General features: G+C 39.4%; 1 protein-coding gene across 1 annotated transcript; it reads right to left on the bottom strand.

Annotated features, from left to right (window-relative positions):
- Positions 1-1,248: 1,248 nt before the first annotated feature.
- On the bottom strand, positions 1,249-20,317 carry LOC146492712 (adaptin ear-binding coat-associated protein 1-like). Its single transcript, XM_085147981.1, has 8 exons — positions 20,095-20,317; positions 17,134-17,234; positions 16,837-16,941; positions 16,663-16,744; positions 15,625-15,733; positions 15,315-15,462; positions 14,980-15,076; positions 1,249-13,042 (listed from the first exon to the last, which is right to left on the bottom strand). The coding sequence occupies exons 1-8, from the start codon at positions 20,232-20,234 to the stop codon at positions 12,988-12,990; spliced, it is 837 nt and encodes a 278-aa protein (XP_085004107.1). The 5' UTR covers positions 20,235-20,317; the 3' UTR covers positions 1,249-12,987.
- Between the last annotated feature and the right edge of the window lie 109 nt (positions 20,318-20,426).

The following is a 20,426-nucleotide window of genomic DNA, read 5'->3' as shown; positions in this document are numbered from 1 at the left end:
TTCTGGGTCATTCTGACCCAGCTTCTTCAGTTCTTTATATTTTGGTATGTTTCTATAGTGTTGATTATTATTCTAGATTAAGTGCAGCATCTTCTGCCTCCTCGTAAGTTGTTTCTGGTTTCCTGTTTTACTTTGGAGGTTCGGTTTACTATTCCCCTGTCTCGTCAGCTGTGATTTCTCCCAGGTGTGTTCCCCTCCTGTGCCTCATCCCTTGATTACTGCTGTTACGGCCCTAGCAGGGCCTCCTCCTGAAGGTGCCTGTGTGGGAGTGTCCTTCAATTGCTTCTGCCTGAGGTGCCACCTTTCCCTTTTACACAGCTGACTCACATCAGTAATTAAAAGTATTTAAGCCCAGGGAAAGGTGAGCTCTGGGCCAGAGTGCCATTAGTGTGGTTGCAGCTAGTGAGCTGCGTGTCTGTGTTTGTATCTAGTGAGCTGCTCTCTTTTTGACTTATTTTGTACTTTATTGACCAACGCTTGAGTTTTGTTTGTTCCTTTAAATGGTGATAGCGGCTTTTCCATCTCTTTCAGTTAGTTTTAATAGAAACTTTAATAAAACTCTTTAATTTAACCCTTATGCCTCCTTGTCTCCTTTTTCTGACCCGGACACTTTTTGTTACTTCCCCCTCACCGCCTAGACCCCTCAGGGGAATGTAACACGTATATGTGTGTGTATATTAGCCCTGTGTTACCTTTGTTCTCTGTCGCATCGTTAATGTCTACTCACCTTCATTCTGTACTTTGTATTTTCCCAGTTTAGTTGGTCCGCTGTTTACCGGCAACCTGCTAATAAAGCGGTTACTTTGAGTTCGCCTCACTGAAACCTGCATTTTGGATCCTTCTCTCCTTGCCTGCCGGTACGCGAACATGACAATCACTGTGGTTTTGGTACATCTTTGGAACATTTGGCTAATGTTTTGGTTTATATTGATAATTAAATTCACCTGCATGATGCTGTTTCAGCTACAGGAGGAGATGATATGTAACACAAAAATACAATACCATTACCAAAACTGTTTTATCTGCAAAGTTGCACATAATACAAATAAACTGGATACATTATTTTGGTTTCACCATCTGCACACTTTGAGAGTCCAACTTAAAATCACAATTTCTCCACTAACAGATACTTTTCTATCATTTTCATAGTTGAAACTGAATGCTACAGGCTTATTTTTATATATTTTTATTAATTTTTTATTGATTTTATCTACTGTTCTGATTTTATCTGTTTTGATTTTATATACAGTTTTTTGTTTGTTTGTTTGTTTGTTTTAATCAATTTTAAATCATGCTTTTTATTTGTTTTTGTTTCTAATGTCTCTGTAAAGCACTTTGAATCACCTTGTTGTTGAATTGTGCTACACAAATAAACTTGCCTTGCCTTATTTATACTCACTGAAACTTCTAGTGTCAATTTCTCCGGCTCAGAAGGTGACAAAGCCAGCTACTGTATCTTTGACACATCTGTGGAAAAGTGAAAGTCAGCAGCTTTCAGAGTGTGAGAGGGAGAGCGGGAGGCGTGGCTGACCGCAGAATGCCGAACTGCTGCCAGGCGTAATAAAAACCTGCAGTCGTAAATGACAAGCAGAGGTGAAATCAAAAACAAGACAAGGTTCTTTTTGTACCTTTCACTCTCTTTGAGGATATAAGATGCACTCGCATGAAAGTAAGTTTGCTTTTGGCCCACAGCTTTGCTATGGAAGCCCAGAGTTTCCATGGAAAAGCTTGAGGAAGCAGCTGTGCTATTAAATGGAAAAATACAGTTTTAACCAGACATAGGTTCACCAAACTTTCTGGTTATCTGTCATCTTTATGATGTTGTCTTTAACAACACAAAATTCAATAAAGAAGAATTTTTGTGCGGCTTTTTTAAATTTTACTTGGCGTCTTGTGCACCACACTGTGATGAGCTCATCGCTGTCATCTGTGGCTGGAAGCCAGAGACCCCACTGGTGATTGGTTAGAATGCAGCTTTAGAGGAAACAGATGACATTGATGTTTTATCTGAAGTGTTTCCAAACTGCACTCTTTAACCACCTACACCACCAACCACAACTCTGCCCTTTTAGGACTGGAAACAACATCAAGGCTAATTGGTTCTCATCTATAGCTAAAAGAGCAGCTGCTTCCACAATGGAGTTTATTGTAGAAACAATATATTGTTCTTCGAGTGCCCCCTTCAGAGCCCTCAGTAGCAAATATACATGTATCATCTCTACACAGTGGTGGGAAGGTTACTTTTAAAATGTATTCCATTACAGAATACAGAATACATGCCGCAAAATGTATTCTGTAACGTATTCCGTTATGTTACTCAATGAGAGTAACGTATTCTGAATACTTTGGATTACTTAATATATTATCATGCTGTTTACAACTACATGAATGTACTATTGCTGTGATTTATTACTGTTACTGAAGGTCCGCGGCTCCGAACCGTAGTAAAGGGACCTCTGGCTAATACGGTGGGTTCTGTGTCGGCTCGTAGCCGAAAACTAGCTTTACTTTGTTGTCTGGGTCAACTTTGCTAGCAGAGACAGAGAGAGGCGTTGAAAGGCTGCTCCAACAGAACTTATTGTTTTTGGAGGAAAACACGAACACGGTGTACAGTCGAGTCTTAATAGCTTACTTACAACTGGGCTCGTCAGGCTCTCTTCTTGGCTGCAGTGGTTATTATTATATTTACATGCTTCCAGCTCCCGTTTTTGCTCGATGACAGCTCGTACTTTTCCTTTTTCTCCCTCCCTCGCTCACAGACACATAACGTGTATGGCAGTCCATTCTCCCTGCAGCACGGACTACACTGCCCATGATGCTACATTCTTTAGAGCTATACCTGTAGCATTCTGCCTATTAGCTTAGCACAACAACAACAGGCGCTCTCTCACCCAGGAAACACGCAGAGAGAGAGCGTCGCCCTGTAACCATGGCAACCGTAACGCTGCCACCTGGAACAACATAACGTAGCTGTCAAACAAAACCCAAACAGTCCTGACCCGCCACAATATGAAACAGGGAAGTACCGCCGTGTAATCCATTTATTTCAACAAAGTAACTGTATTCTAAATACCACCTTTTTAAACGGTAACTGTAACGGAATACAGTTACTCATATTTTGTAGTTTAAATACGTAACGGCGGTACATGTATTCCGTTACTCCCCAACACTGTCTCTACACAGCACACACAGCCATGATCGTGTTTCACCTGATGATACCTTGTAAATGTATTTTTAGTCGTGATCATATCTTTAATTCAGTTGAGAGTTTGCTCGTCAAATCTTTTCCACATCAGTTGGATAAACGAAAGCGCACATGGCCACGAGGCTAAAAATACAGCTGGATGGTTTCTCTCATTCCTGAAAAGCTGAGATTCTAAAGTCGTGAACTGTGTGAACAAACTTACACATTTCTTCATCATACAAAGACATCACTAGCATGAAAATCATCCAGCTAAGTTGCTGGTTCAAGTTTCTCTGAAAATGTCAAATCAAAAAAGTCACTAATCTTTTAACCTTTGACCTTTAAGCTCTGACCCCAGCAATACCTGAATCGCCCTAACATCCAGTTTCATGTAGATTAAATCAAGAAGCATAGTAAAATGAAGAGATCATCTGCAAGGAGCAGCAGTTTGTAAGTTATCTTATAAACCTCGCCGTGCCAGAAGTCGTGAATTAGTGAGCTCGTTAAAGAGAGACAGTTTGATGATCGTATCACACTCTCGAAGGCCAAAGGGCCCGGGACGGGGGGCAGACGTGGCCGGTGGCCTGAGACCTGCTCCCATCCAAACTTCTGACATTTCACTTGATATGTTGCATTAACGCTATGTGAAGTATGCCAAGATTGTGTGACAGTATGTCTGACTGTGTATTTATCTAACAAGCCGACAAGACTGCAGATTAAATGTATCGTATCAGTTTAAGGAAGTAATTAAAGACTAAGAAAAACTTGCTGTGTTTTGTGTGGCTACAGTACAAATGAGAAACAGAAAATATACATCAGCGTACTGTAGCTCTGTGCAGTACCTGGTATTTCAATTGAAATATGAAAAACTGCAGCCAAATACATCAAACAGACTCTGGGCTCAAAAACGATACATGTACCAAATAAACAACTCACAACAAATATGAGCCCCAACCAGAGAACAGCTCACTCCTTAGTCTGGATCTTTAGACGTAACACAAATTCATCATATTCATCTATTTGTTTCACTTTGGCTCTCTTTAACCTTCATATTATCCAGTTTAATTAAGTTTCATTTTCACCCTGCTTGTTAATTTAACTGGAAATTTACAGATAACATTTTTCCTGGAAACAAGCAGCTAAAATCATCCTTCAGCCGTTATTCCTGTGAGAGCAGCTTTACTCCAGTTCTGCAGCCAGTAGGACCTGTAGTAAGAATAGGACGAATATCAGGGGAAATTGTTCAAATTTGGACAAATATTGTTTTACATTTTTATATTTACAGAAACTTTACTACTAAATGTGAGTGCTATATCTAAATAATTGTTAAGCATCTCCTTAAACAACAATTGTTGTGTTTGGACACTTGGAACGGGTTTGCCTTGAGCTGTGGTCAAGGGTCCAACTCTGTTGTGTTTACAGCTTTAGCTAGAAGCATTTTAAAGATTAAATATAAATATACACACTTTTTATGTGACCGCAATAGTTACTTGATCATGTGACTGTCTCGATGTTTTCACTGAGATGCCTAAATGAGGACAGCTGAGGCCAGTTAAGGATTTTGAAAAGTTTTTTGTTCTTCTGATTCTGAATGAAGCCACTTCACTGTTCCAGACTTTACCTCATACCATGCTGATGTAGAATTGGCATTTGTTTGGTGGTGTGTAGCAGAAAACAAACAAACAAAAGTTTAAAAAAAGACACTGCAGTGTTGTTTTGTGGCTGACTTTAAATGAAACTCACATGTGCTGAGACAAGAGATTCAGAGCAGAATTTAAATGTACACTCGAACCTCATTTGGATCTGAAGGAGGAAAATCGATCTCCTCTAATGGGCACATGTTGACTCCAGGAACAGGCTTTGGATTCTTTAACTCGTATCCCTGAGCCAAGAAATAAAGTACTTGTATATTTTTTATGGAGTGCTGATGAGTGTGCTCTTGAAGGTGATGCTAGGCTATGATTAGACTCAAGTCCAGCTGCTGTTTAGTTAGTCTGTCTGAGTGAGCTGCACCAGACTGGTTTCACAGACTCATCATTAAAGCTGTCATTTTTTCTGCAGTCATTGAAAAGATGGTGGATTTTGTGGATTATTTACATAACAGGTTAGGTATAAGGATTGTGCAGGGACGTAGAGACAGTCTGTAACTATAACTGTACAAAAAGAACAAATATTGCTGGGATATTATGCACGAGCACAATATGAGTATTAACCCTTTAAGACCTACCATAGAACCAAGTCCGCCAGAGCTTATATTATAGTTTTAGATGCTGTGGAGCCATTTTTGGAGCATTTCAAGTTGCTATACATCAATACAACCATTATAGCCCAGATTTTAATAATATGTCTGCATTAAGTGCATAGTAATTACATAAATTGCAAAAAAGTGCAATAAACTACGAAAAAATTGAAAATCGTTTTTGTTTTTTTAACATATATTTCTAGTTAGAGAAATTTAAGAGGCTTATCCCTCAAAACTGTAAATACAAAAAAGTTGCACAAAATAGTTTCCCACCACAGGAAATTTATTTTGAGTGTCTTCATAGTTTTATTTTTGAAATACACCAATTTCTATACACTGCAGGAAAAACGAAAATAAATATTATAATGCAAATTTGCAAAAAAGCAGCATATGCATCAAAATAAACTATTTCCAGCAGTGCAATATGAGTCCTAAGCATCCCAGAAACGACACAGAAAGTCATAAAGTCAAAGATAACCTTTAAAAACACCAGTATAGGCTCATGAGGCCCTGATGGTAAAAAACTACATTTCCGTGAAAATGACGTCACTTCCAGTTTTGGGCAGGACATGGCGGACATGGGAAAGTTCGCTCTGACGTCTATTCCAACATAGGAAGTGTTATGAACAGCTGATCGGATCGGCAAAGTGTGTTTCTGGAATATTATGTTTGTGTTGCTGCAAGTGCTTTTTATGCAGTTTTTGCAAAGCTATATGTGGAAGGAAACCATGACCCAGGACAAACTGATGGCATAAGATGTAAGTACAACTCCTCCGGTTTCATATGCAAAAAAAAATTTTGCGCTAGCTTACGTGGTTGCAGAGCTACCGGGATTTAAAAATAGTTACGCAGAACAGAGCGTGCCCGCTCCGACCGGTTTTAAAGGGTTAACTGACTGTTCATGGCCAAATCACGCCCAGGCCAGAGAAAAAAAAAACGTGTCCCAGTGCTCCAGGTGGGCAGTTTACCTGCCAGTGACTTTACTCTTGCAACAATGACATCCCTTGGTCAGATGGCAAAATTTTAATTTGTCCCAAAGGACGACTAACATTGCTATTGAGTGTTTAAAGTACGTGAGAACCTGCAGGGTTTACAGGCGTCAGAAAGGAACAAAAACAAGTTTTTATCAGCAGTTTCAGTGTTGCAAGTAATGCACATTACACATCAGAGTCAGGAATGACCTGTTAAATTTGATAACCACACTTGTGATAAAGATAAGGAGATTCTCTGGAAAGTGAAACTAAATCTTTAGTGAGAATGCAGGGATAACAAATATAATGAAAGCCCAGAATTTCTGTGTCGTGTGATAGAGAGATGTTACAGAGCACGAGGTGACCCAGATCAGAAAAAGGATCTGGATTTACTCACATATACATATGTTGATCTTCTAACTGTCTTTAATAACCTAAACCTAAAATTAATTTTAACCTTTAACCTCACACAGCCCTTTAAAATCATCTTTAAGTCAACAGCCTCTCACCATTCTTCACTATGTGCACACAAACACACTTGGTCCACCCCCAGGTCTCATTTAACACATTCAAAACAAGTTTGCACATGAACACACATGCACAGAAACATGCATCCTGACATACAAACTTCACAGCTGTGCTTGCACGTGTTCGGTGCTGCAGCTTTAGTGAAAAAAGACACCATAAATGACCTCAGAGGCCGAAATGGGGGTGACAACAAAATCAGAGGAAGATGAATCGTGTTCCTAATGAAGCCCGGAGGAGACCAGCAGTCTGTCTGTCCAGCTGTCTGTTGCTCTCTTTTTCTGTCTGTCAGCAGAGCTAAAAGCTCCTACCCAATGAGGTCACCTTAGGCAATATTTCTCACTTCTGCTACAACTGTCTCCCTAACTAGCTTCATGCTGAGTTCATAATACGAGAGCGACGGAGAAAATATTAAAATGCTCGATATAAATTCAGCACTATGTTTTTGTAAAGAAAATGTATGTAGCCTATGTGCAGTAGTATTATCAGTAGGGATGCAACAATAGCAATTTTTTCAAACCGATACGATACCGATACTTGGATCTGAGTACTTGCCGATACCGAGTACAAAAAACGATACTTCTACCACACACACACACACACAAATACAATTAATTGGAAAACAAGTTTTATTATATTCCCTGCCGATAAAAAATACAATCTTAATAAAAATGACCACAAAAAAATTTCAAGTGAAAAATAAGCACTTCTGTTAAATTATTGCAGAGTCTCCACATTGTAATTTTACAAAATATCACTGAACTATTGTCTCGAGCTTTCAGAATAATAAATAAACACTTCTGTTTGGAATAAAATAAATACAAATTAGGTTTGCGAATAAAATAAACTTTTAAATTATTGCAGAGTGTCCATATTGTAAACAGACACACAAAATAATTATTATTAAATAAATAATAAAATATAAAAAATTATAAAATAAATAATAAATAAAATAATAATTGGCCCCCTAGTGGCCAATCTAAAAAACTACAACAAAAATTACAAGCCACCCTCTAATTAATGAAATAAGTTGGTATCGGTTCATGGTATCGGTTAACTTTTCCGAGTATGAGTACACACACATTTTACAGTATCGGCCCCGATACCCGATACCAGTATCAGTATCGGTGCATCCCTAATTATCAGTGATTGAAGGTCAAGTTTGATCTCAGGTCACACAAAAAATGTATTTGAGCATTTTGTAAATGTGCAAGTGAGAGCAAGTAGTTCCTGAACAACATACCATTTTTAATGCATTTTGAGTAAAAAGGAGCTCTCCGTGCAGATGAAACAAGACATTTGTGAGCTGCAAAAACAGAATAAAATCCATCCAAGAAATTGCTACAATATTAGGAGTAGAAAAATCTACAGTTTGGTACATGCTGAGAAAGACAGAAAACATTGGTGAACTCAGCGACACAAAAACAAAAACACCTGGACATCCACGGAGGACAACAGTGGTGGATGATCGCAGAATCATTTCCATGGTGAAGAGAAACTCGTTCGCAATAATCAACCAAGTGAACAACACTCTCCAGGAGGTAGGTGTATCGATATCGAAGACTGCATGAACATAGATACAGAAAGGACAAAGGTCACTCTTTTGAGGATGCCAATGTTCACATTTTGGACAGAGAGGACAGATGGTTTGAAAGAGGAGTGAAAGAAGCCATCTATGTCCACTGTGAGCGACCATCTTTGAACAGAGGCGGTGGTTTACGACACCAACTCTCTGCCATCTATAATCCAGTTTTGAGTTCCCTCCCCAGACGCCTTAATGCCCACTCACATCCTGGGCCATCTGACCTCAGGAATTCGCATGATAAGGTGGGGCCAGGTTTCACAATGAACTCACCGAAACTCTGGCTGATTGGGACCCACACCCAGTTTCACACCTTGGCTCAGGCGATTAGAGAATCATCAGGGGGTCCTTTTGTCCCTCTGTGGGGGGACACTCCCACTAGGTTTAAATCTGGGACTCTCCACCATTTGACCTTAGAACTGAAGAAGCTTCTCGGATGAGAGGTGAAACGTCTTCAAGCAACTTAAAGAAGTCCAGACGCTTTTCTTTGCAAGCTCCTTTGATGACGATGACCTGGATGACTGAGAACCTTCACAGACATGGATACAGAGGATTCACTGCAAGGTACAAGCCAATCATAAGCCTCAGGAAGGCTAGATTGGACTTTGCTTCCCTGCACCCTCACAAACCCACTGAATTAAAGCTGAAAGTCTGCACTTCAACTGCGTCTCAGTTGTTTCATTGAAATTCATTGTGATAAAGTACTGAACCAAAATGAGAAAAGTTGTCTCTGTGCAAATATTTATGGTCCTAACTTTACATTCAGTACACGTTACAGATGAAATAATCACTTCTATCCACCTGCCTTCACTCATTTTTTGTTGGTTTTTTTGCACATTTCTAAAAAATCATCAACTTAAATCTTTATTTTTAAAGTTGCTATCAGGTCATCATGTTTGGCTCTAGTTATCATTAAGCTGTGTGAATCATTTGGACACATGGTTGTTTAGAAAGACACACACCTGCGCATATAAGGTCACACAGCTCACACTGCAAGTCAGCATTGCTTCTAATATTAATTCAAGATGAGCTGATCATTTCAGTTTTTCCTGTAACTCAGTGTTCTGAAAGAAGAGATGACTTGTATGATTTTAGGCCAGAACTCTGGGTGACTTTGTCTTTACGGTAGTCAGGTGCTAAAGAGGACACACACAGATCTCCAAGTTCATGACTTGAACTTTGAAAGAGTCAAAAATATGATGCAACAGCATGACTTACTTTCCTCGGGCTGCCGCTCTGTGACCGCTGACTTCCTGCTTTGTGTCGAAGGCCAACATATCACCTACTAACCCCCATGTGACACATCTCTGGTGGCTGCTGCCTCCCAGTGACCCAAATACATCCCACTGGTGGTTATGACTTGTGAATCTATGCTACACAGCCAGATAATAAGGACTAAACACCTACTGCTGTGGTGAATTAGACAACTGCAAGTGTGAAAAACCTTTGTTTTACACGCACTTGCAACTTTACAGGAAAGGAAATGCAGTACGTGGGTTCCTTCCGGGTACTCCGGATTCCTCCCACAGTCCAAAGACATGCAGTTAGTGGGGTTAGGTTAAATGGTAATTCTCAGTAGTCCATAGGTGTGAATGTGAGTGTGAATGGTTGTCTGTTTATATGTGTTAGCCCTGCAACAAACTGGCGACCTGTCCAGGGTGTACCCTGCCTCCTCCACTAGCTTGAATAGGGAGGAAAATATGAGAGGAAAAACAACAGAGAGAGGGGGAAGAGGATCAGAGCAAATGTGACAGAGATTGAATGAAAGAAAAAGAGCAAAAGAAACAAAAGACTGTTTATTTTTCTTTCATGTCTGCGGTTCTGATTTCTGCTGCTGAAGATGTGGCGTCACATTTGTGTTGCAGTGCTTCATCACACGGTCTTCTTGCACCACCATCAGGATTGTTCTACATACTTATTCAAATTCATCACAAAGGATTAGAAATAATTAATCTTATACTCAAATGAATTCAATGCAGTTTCTCCTAGGGGCTTTAAATAATAATGACGAGACTCGGAGGGTCCTTTTAAAGGATTTATTGCCTCTTTCTCATTAAGTTGGTCATAAATCAAAAGGGTTAGTTCAGTGATTTTACAGCCAAAATGGAATGAATGAGAAGTGGGAGACATTTTTTAAACCTTAGCCAGCGATGCGAGCGATGTAAACAACACACACGTCAACATATATCAATCAGCCCTGTATCTTAATGCCAATTAAACACAGCTCATGTGATCTGATCACAGCGATACAGTCGAGGCATGTTTTATGTCAGACGTGTTCACAATCAGCCAAAGCCTTCTTAGCACAAAGATTAACATTTCATTTGCTGCCATTAAACATTCATCAGACGATTTAACACAATCATTTTGTTTTTCCCCGCCATAAATCCTGAGACTGATGTGTTCGAATCTCTTACAGCAAACAGATCACTTCAATAAAAGGAGCATTTCATTTTAAATAGGCCACAAACGGATTGCCACTTTATTTAAGAAAACTCAATAATATTTAACACAGTATAGTGTGTTCATCAGTCTCCTTTAGAGGTATTAGAGGTGGACTCTGTCACAGCCAGGTGTCTCAGATTTCTTTCGTCGTTAAGCTAAGCTAACCACCTGCTTCAAATTCATAACTCTCAGCAAAGAAGTCAAATGGTAGATTTCCCAGATTATCAAACCATTTCTCTAATTTCCAGACATTATCCTCAGACTATCAAACCTCGTACAGTCACCACTGTTTGGGACTCGTGTGCTGTAGCTGGAGATTCTTCAGATCTGCCAGATTTATTCTCATTTCCATAATGATGAGTTCACCACACGGCCGTCTTTGCAGGTAAACTGCAGCACGTGTGGAAAACTCTTCATGGTTGTTTCATTAACAGAAACCAGCAGGCTGTGAAAACTGCAAGAGAAAATCTGGAGCACTCAGACTTCTTCCACCGTTTTCTCATTTCCAATAATATTGTGTCTGTGCACCAAACATTCTCCTCTAAACCTTTAAATCCAGTTGATATAAATGATTACTGCATGTTTCATATAGAAAGTGAAGCTAAGCTTTGGGCTGACCTCTCTCACAGCAGTGTTTCCCCTCTAAAATAAATACAAAAAAAATAGAAATGTCTGATAATAAGTCCTACATTTCTGCTCTGATTCATTTTAACCAGACTTGATTATGTGTCGGTTAATTCAAGGTCAAGAAAATTACTTGGGGTGAAAAAATAGCCCCCATCGTATTTGAGCGATTTTAATTTTTCTGCCTCCAGTTTGATAGAAACTGAGTAGGACATGCAAATATTTAATCCTCCTTAGCTTATGTAGTTCTTTAAACATGCAGCAAAATATGTAAAAATAGTGATAGTCTGGATTTGGCAGCTGATTTTCTGATTTGTAAATACATTAGCTAATCAGAAGCACCCAGAAGTAAACAAACATGATTTCATAATGTAAACATACATTTTTTACATTTAATACACCAGAAAGAAAACTGTTAATGTATTCATCGCTCACATATTGTAACATCAGCATCTCATCCAACTATTTCAGATTCAGCAATTCTGCAAACACGTGAATAATTTAGAAGATTATTGATTCCTGTAAAGATTTCTTCAGGAAATTTGGATAATAGCAATTAAACTTGTGCCTCACGTCTGGAGATTCATGTACAAATTTAGCTGTATTATCAATTTCTAATCAAACCCAATAAGAGCTGAAGTTGTTAAATGTGAATGCTGACATACACGTGAGAATTTTGAGCCATGTAACTGCATCCACCCTGACGACAAAGCTGTAATGCTCCACATTTCACAATGTGAAAAGGAGAGAGTAACTTAAACTCCACTTCAGAGTAAATTTATCATCTTATTAGGAGGAAAATAAACTCCTTCTGACCTTGATCATCATGATGCTTCATCAACTGTTCCTTTGTTTTTAGGATCAACATTACAACCACTCTGATCACTGCTGCAAAAGTGAATAATTTACAGAGTTAAGATTTATGTTCCAGTACAGAAATCATCGTATTTTCTTTTTTTTAATTTGTCGCCTGCAGCCTTCACTTAATCTTTGCTCTGTGTCGCTCTTTACATGTGATTCACAGCAGGATGCAGAAAGCAAAGGTGTGTTGATGTAGTGCTCTGCAGTGCCTGCAGGGGGCGTTTCAGGGACAAAAACATTCCAGATCAAAAATGAAGCTCTGCTCTGAGTAGGAGCCACCTACTGGGGAGGAGATGCAGACACATGAAAGAGGAACACCTGCTACTTGGGACATCACGCGTAGCCCTTAAATATCATTGAGATGGCTCGTATAGAGTGATGGCTTTAACGCATTAATGCTTCGCTCTCTCTGAGTGAAGTGATTCTACAGCTCTGTGGGTGCGTCACGTCTCTGCTTTGGGTTCAGTGTGTGGGAGTTACACTCGGTGTGATGCACAGGAAGCTACGGACACAGATGCAGGTGAGATGCAGGTCACGGTCGACGGTCGACGACTCAAAACTGGATCCAGTTTGTGGTGTTTTGTGGTCGAGACGGAGGCGGAGCAGAGCTGAAAACAAAAACTCGCAGTCAATTTCCAGTTATTCAGATGACATTTTGAAATTTAGGACAGGACGTTTGTTTTGTTGCTGCCACAAATACTTAATTACTGTAATCATTTATCAACAAATCAATTCTATTCAGTGTAACAAAAAGATTAATTAATATCTAAACTAATAGTTTAGATATTTTGTATAGTTCTTAGTTTCCCTGCAACAAAAGAATGAATAACTAATGACAAAGTAATTAAAAAATAAATAAATCAGCATCAAACATCAGCCAAATACTTACTGTAAACAATTAGCTGCTTTTATGCACACACAGTAAACCTATTTACATGGCAAGATTAGTTGCATTAAAGTATCTGGAAATATTTTTGCAACTTTTAGAATAAACACAGGCAAAAAATGGACCAAATGCCAGAACTGACTAATTAACCATCTTAATATGGTCCTGGACAGTCGAGCAGTAAAACCAAAAAAAAAAAAAAAAAAAAAAAAAACCTCAAAAATTAACAACAGGCAGTCTTGTGCTGAGGAACCTCACAGGGAATGACTTCAGATAGCCTTTACTGCTATTTAACTTTACTAGAGTACAACGTTTTTAATCACCCTTTAGTACAGACACGAAAAAATGTGACAAGTTTTAAGGCTATTTAAATGCTTATATAGCATTAAGTGACTTTTCTTTAATGTTAGTAATATTTTCCACTGTAACAGTGTTTTCTTTCTTTTTTTAAAGGAAAGGACGTGCTAATATTAATGGGAATGGACCTCAGTATGCAAAACTGTAAGATGCAAATGCCAGATTTGTGCAAAACTGCTAGTTTACATTGTAGTTTTTTTTTGTGATCAACATTTTATTGATTCAAAATGGGGTTGGGGGGGGAGGTACAGACATATACAGCACAACTGTAAACTGCAGTAGCAAAGCAAACATTAGTCACAAGGCATAGGGACAGCAAAGAAAAAACACAAAGTTAAAACCAATTATCGCCTCTTCCAGGAGATAACACTGGACAAGAAGATTTTCCAAGCTTCAACAGTCGTGGGTCGAGCTTTATTTAATTTTGCTGTGGTATGTTCAAAACCAATAACACAGATAAGACATCGTCTCCAGAATGATTCCATACAAATGTCAGGACTGAACCATTGCTTCGTAATAGTCTTCTTTGCGGATGTGAATCCAGCGAACAACATTTTGCATTGTATTTGTTTCAAGGAGATTTCAGAGGTATCATTAAGGAGACAAAGACCAGGATTGGGAACATAAAAAACTTCCAGTACCTCAGATAACACAGAGTTCACAAAGACCCAAAAAATTGGATACAACAGGACAGTCCCAAAACATGTGCAAAAACGTGCCAGGTGATGAATCATTGCAGATGTGACAGTGATACGTAGCCTGTAGTTTCATCTGGAACCTCCTATAGGGTGTAATGTATGTTCTGTGTATGGTTTTGAAATGAATTTAGTTTACATTGTAGTTTTGATTCAGTTACCAAGTGTATGACCCTTCACTTGCTTAAGCTAAGTTGGTACGGCTGTCTGTGAAAAGAATGTTCCCTCCTGCCCTACAGTATGGCAAGGTCAGTCCATCCCTGTGAAGCACCATGTAAAATTCATTTCAAGTGCTATCACATCAAAGGTATGTTTGAATGTCCTTCATCATTACTATGACTGTTATTCTCATTCTCTGTGTTTTTTGCAGGTGTTGAATATTTTAAATGATTTATTAAAGAACTCTCTTCTTGTGTGGAGGGCCTTGACTGGTCTACAAAAAAACACAGAACTCAACTTCAACTGCTTTCAGCACCTTTCAAACCGGGAGCCAGTGCTAATCAGTGATATTCCTCCACAAAGTCACTTGTGGACAAAAGCTTAGAAAATACCCAGTCCTTCAGTGTCCTCATATATTTAAATTCAACACAAGAAATAATTTTCTTACCTTGCAGGAGCAGAAAATTCTCCCCAAAGAAGATCTGAACTAGTGTTTGACTGAACCACTGTGTTGGAGTTACTACTGTCCAGCTCCAGCAGGCAGCCTGACAGAGACAGAAGCAGAGCTCATTAGCCTACGAGCTGGCACAGATTTTCCTCATTTTCTGCAGCCTGAAGCTTGAAGACGAATGAGTCATCTAACAGCCACAAATTAACACGGTGCCTGTGGAAACGGGTCACTCGTGTACTCGTGTTAAAGCTGCGCAAAGGGGAACATCCCACCTGACATCCTGTGTGCACTTTCATTTGATAAAGACGTTTATGTAAAGTCAGTTTGCATACCTGTCGCTGTGCTTCCCATCTGTGGGACGATGTTGTGATTCGATAACCCTGATGAAGGAGGAGGGGCTATCTTGCCTCCAGGTGGTGGTGGGAGAAGTCCAAATCCACCCGATCCTTGTGGGCGGGGCTTATCCCTCTTTTTCCCTTGCTGCAGATGGAGAAGAATGAAGTTAGGCTCATGCGATGACAAAAACAATGCATTTCTTCTTACTTTATTGATAGTTAAAGGATTGGATCACAAAATGTAACCTTTAAATTTAATCAGGTTTTTATCTGCATGTGTTGTATATGCACATAAGCTGGTTCTCACCCCTATGTTGAGTGTGATGGTCTGCCCTTCCTTAAAGCCCAAGTCCAGCTTTGGTCCTGAATCCCCAAGCTGGGCATTTTTACTGAGTTCGGTCTCTTGTTTCACCCATCTGCAGAGGAGCAAGACACACAAACACACACTCTCAGCACTGATACAGAAATAAACAATGCACCTCAGCAGTTTTAACAACAACCACAGCAGCTTTCTACAAGCGCATCTCAAAAACAACACTTCGCTTTGATGTGGAGTGCTTGTGTTGCAGACAGTTACAGTGAAAGAGAAAAATCAATACTCGGAATACCATTAAAGACAGGATGTACATCTGATGCATATTAGATTCCTCAAACACTCAGAAGTTACTCATTTTAAACAAAACTTTATTTAAATGCGACAGTCTAGCACACAGGTTTGATGAGCCCCTAAAACACCCTCCCTCCTTTCTTAAATATTTCATATTGTATGGTTGAACCAAAACCTAAACAAACTTGTTTTTCAGCTTACTGCTTCCCAACAACCACCAGCTAGGAGGCAGGAGGAGTTCAGAGGCTCAGGGTGGAGCCACTAGATGTGGCTCAGAGGCCTCCTGGTGCAGGCTGCAAATACTTCAGTATCCCAGGTAGAGCTGAAGGAGGTGGGCATGTAGGAAGAGGGTGGTCGAGGCATCCCTGCGACCCAGATCCAGATAAGTGGCAGAAGCATGGATGGATGCACCCAGCTCTGCTGCTTGTTATATTCCTTTCTGAACAACTTCAGCCTGGCTGAAGGCCTGTAAGGGGAATGAGGGCTGTACTACTACTTTTACTCAATATCATTCTGCATAGGAACATAAAAATATCAGCATGTTTTTGGTTGGTTGCTTATCTGTGGTGTCTTGATCTGAAACTTCAGGAAATTCTGGCGTGGTCAGAATGGCTACAGGATGATTTGGCATAACCAGTGTTTCACAGACATTACATGTTTCAATCCCCTGCTATCAGATTGTCAACAAAAAACAGAAAGTAATCCACTAAAACCACCAAACCACCAAATCCTGCTTACTTGAAATGATCCTGCAAAGCCACGTTGAAGTCAAAAGCATCCCCTCGGTCACCAAAACCAACTCCTATGAAAGCACTGCGACCTGCCAGTAAGAGATGATAACTCACATTAAGACCAGCAGAGAAAGGATTTAAGGTCTTTGAGCAAGGTTAAGAAATATTCTGGAGTTGCCACCGTTGTCATCCTGTATCCGCAGGACAAAGTAGCGGCTGGAGTCGCTGACGGTTTCCACTGCTATACCAGGATACTCCTTCACTGGTGCCTGGGCAAACAGCTCCCCTGCAACAGCAGAGGAATGTTAACCAATACAATGCAGTGAGGAAAAGTCGTGCTTCAGCACAGATGGGTCATAATTCTCAGTGGAAACATCACCACTAGCGTGACTTTCACATTACAGCAAGTCGGTGTCAATTTTACTATAAAAATATAGTTTTAATGTCGTTTTTAGTGCTAAACCCAGTGATGTCATACCTGAGATTTTGTCCTCCAGTTTAACGTAGGCCGCTTTGCCCTTGGCTGTGATCCTCATTCGACCTGACCAGTCCGGAGCATCGAGCTTCCAATCAGCTGCCCTGCAGAAATTATTTGACATAGTTTAGCATTTTCAGAGCTGCAACTATCAGTTAGTCTGGTTACATTTCAATTAAATGTTAGTTATTCTCTGTTAATCGCTTTGTCTCTAAAGGAAAAAAAAAAACATTGTAAATGGCTTCCAAACACGACAAAGAAATCAGGAAAATGCTCCAACTCAGGCTATAAATACAGGACATTTCTGCTTAAAGAATAACCCAAACCTGGCTTTTGAGGTGTGATTGGCATAGTGGATTAGAGGGCTTGAGGCATACTAGAGTGCATAGACATTTACCTATTTGCATATCATTAAATAAAGCTACAAAACAGACAATGGAAAAAGAAGTGATGCTTCTTGTAATGTATTTTTAATTCTTAGAGAATTTAATAACCTGTAGATTAAATGATTAGAATCCAGGGCTGCTTAAACAGTTATTTATTTTCATGTCATAATGTGGCCTCATGAGTGCTGACAAAAGTCCAGATCCAATGAGGTTTCACTTGTTTCACTGACACTAATATGTACAAAGTCCAAAGTGACTTCTTTTTATTGCTTATTTTGAACAATAAAATCCAGAGAGATTCAGTGATATTTGGTTGAAAATTTATATTTCAAACATCTAACAAATGTTTGACGGTGGCATTGAAACGATTTGTGTATTTTAAATGAGGAGAATCTTTATTTTCTCTCTCTGATATTTCTTGATTTAGGTGTTCATTTACTTTCATTATTGCAGTTTTAATATGCGCTGCCTCAGGAGCCACAAACCATTAGTGGAGGCTGCACATATTAAAGTGGGATTATTTATTTAATTGTAAAAGCAAATATCCAAGGTTATTGCTTTAATGTGGTTATGTCACTAAAAGTAATTTTACTTTTTAGCAGTTTAATTTAAAATACTATTGAAAGTGTAAGAGCATTTTACAGAGAAATGGGTAAAAATGGGCCCATTTTTCCTCCATTTGTACCCCTTTAAAAGAAATCTTGAGCCTCCTGGTTACTTTAAATTACTTTGATTACACTGAAAATATGCATTTATTTTACACACTGGAGCTCTGGCTCACAAACAAAAAGGATGGTAAAACCTCACACTTACACGTCACCTTTTTTTAAACAGAGATTTTGTTTTGGGTTATATTTTTGTGTTGCGTGATCAATTCAAATGATTTTTAATTAGTGTAATTTATTACTAAATTTATGGTCTGATATTCTTCTACACCTGCAGTAGAGGGGTGCACTAACAAGGTCCTCTTAGAGTCATGTTATTCCACATTACTCGGCTTGGCCTTCAGTAACACTTCAGGAATTTTGTAGTCATTTTTGACCAAGCTATCTCCATCAGCATGCATGACAGACAAATATGTAGGACTGCTTTCTTGCATTTGACAATATCGCTAAAATTAGAAATACCCTGTCTCGGAGTGATGCTGAAAAACTAGTTCATGCATTTATCACTTGACTACTGTAATTCATTATTATCAGGATGTCCTAAAAACTCCCTAAAAAGCCTTCAGTTGATCCAAAACACTGTAACCAGTGTACTAACAGGGACTTGAAAGAGAGAGTACATTTCTTCCATTCTGGCTTCACTTCACTGGCTCCCTGTTAAATCCAGAATCAAATTAAAAATCCTCCTCTTCACGTATGAGGTCTTGAATAATCACCATCTGATCTTAATGACCACTGTTTACTGCATCACCCCAACAGAGCACTTTACTCTCAGATGGCTCCCTTATTTTCAGTTTTAAGCCCCACCCCTCACCCCCAAAATGTGGAACTAGCTAGGAACAAGGAGGTTTCTTCCTTTTAAAAGGGAGTTTTTTTCTTCCCACTGTCACCAAGTACTTGCAGAATTGAATTGGGGGGGCAGATCTTAGGTTAGGCAACTCTTGCTTTGACATTACACTATAAAAATTACACTTATTTAAAAAAAAAATTTTATTAATAGCATGTTTCTTAGAAGTATGAACTAATTAACTGTTAGTATTTACTATTATCATTACTTCTCTAATTTGTAGAGATACGATTTGGGGATTATTCTAGCTTAAAAGAGCTATATGTAATTATTAGGGGAAAAAAGTGTTTGAACTCTTTGATTTAATTGCTTCTGTGACTGGGACAGAAAACTCCATAACATGGTTGTAGGGAAGGTATCATGGCTGCAGCCAACAATTTTCTTCATTCCTAAATAAAAAATGTTTTTTTAACTTAGATTGAAAAAACAAAAGCTGTTAAGCTGACTAACATAGAAAACTATGGAATTAGCAAATGTTCACATATAAAAAAAAAAAGCAGGATCCCATGAATATTAGCTAATAATTTCAGCTGGTGGGTTTCAGGGAACAGGTGCAGGGAGAAAGGAGTGCTTCAGCACATCTTTGCCCGGCTCCAGGAAGTTAATACAACCGTGCAGTAGAGCGGGATGGATTTGAAGATTTTATCTGAAAGGATCAATTAAAAGCAAACAAACACAGAAGATTTCAGACTGAAGAGCCTGAACAGTTTGTGAAGAAGACATCCCAGCTGTCACAGAGGAGAGTGGGACTATCCTGGCAAACCGCCCGTATCGAGCCAGCATGATGACAAATACCCCCGGTCACATCTCTGACAGCTCAGCGAATCCCCGCACACCAAACAACCAACATTTCAGCCTCTCTTCATCTTCACAACACCTGGAGATGGACTTTCATCTCATCAGCTGCTTCCGACATCAGAGCATAAAGCCAGCACTGTCCCTCTCCGTGATTTGTAAAGCATGCGCTGACTATCGAGCAGTTAAAGTACAACACCCAAACCCGCCCAACAAACGCATTTAAACTGCATTTCACAGCAACGTCAGCGAGCCGCTGGTGTGTCTTTACCTGTACGCTCGGTTTGAAGCTCGCGGCGGGATACGGTAAACGTTGACATCGGGTTTAACGCACAGGATCGACTCGTACTCTCCCTCGGCCGCCATCTTGGTCCAACTGTTATTGATGTGGGAGTTGTGGTAGTGACTCATTTATTCAGCTCTTTTCAAACGGGGGCATGTGTGTGTGTGTGTATGCGTGTGTGTATGTGTGTATGGTTCAAGGGGACCTAACTGACACACGACGTCATTTAAAGCTTAGACCGTAACCGTAGGCAACAGAAAAAAATTATACTTTACTACCATAAAACTGAATGTTATTTTTAATTTTAAACAAAAAGAAAA

This window comes from Neolamprologus multifasciatus, chromosome 22, assembly GCF_963576455.1.
Source record: "Neolamprologus multifasciatus chromosome 22, fNeoMul1.2, whole genome shotgun sequence".
In the NCBI taxonomy this organism is placed as follows: domain Eukaryota; kingdom Metazoa; phylum Chordata; class Actinopteri; order Cichliformes; family Cichlidae; genus Neolamprologus; species Neolamprologus multifasciatus.
Note: the sequence above shows the minus strand (reverse complement) of the source record. Positions and strands in the feature narration are given on the sequence as shown.

Excerpts from the sequence above, each read along its gene's own strand:
- LOC146492712 (XM_085147981.1), bottom strand. The coding sequence starts at position 20,234 with ATGAGTCACTACCACAACTCCCACATCAATAACAGTTGGACCAAGATG. Across the intron at positions 16,942-17,133 it reads ACTGGAGGACAAAATCTCAG|GGGAGCTGTTTGCCCAGGCA; the intron begins GTATGACATCAC and ends CTGCTGTTGCAG. Across the intron at positions 15,734-16,662 it reads GCTTTGCAGGATCATTTCAA|ATGGGTGAAACAAGAGACCG; the intron begins GTAAGCAGGATT and ends GCTCCTCTGCAG.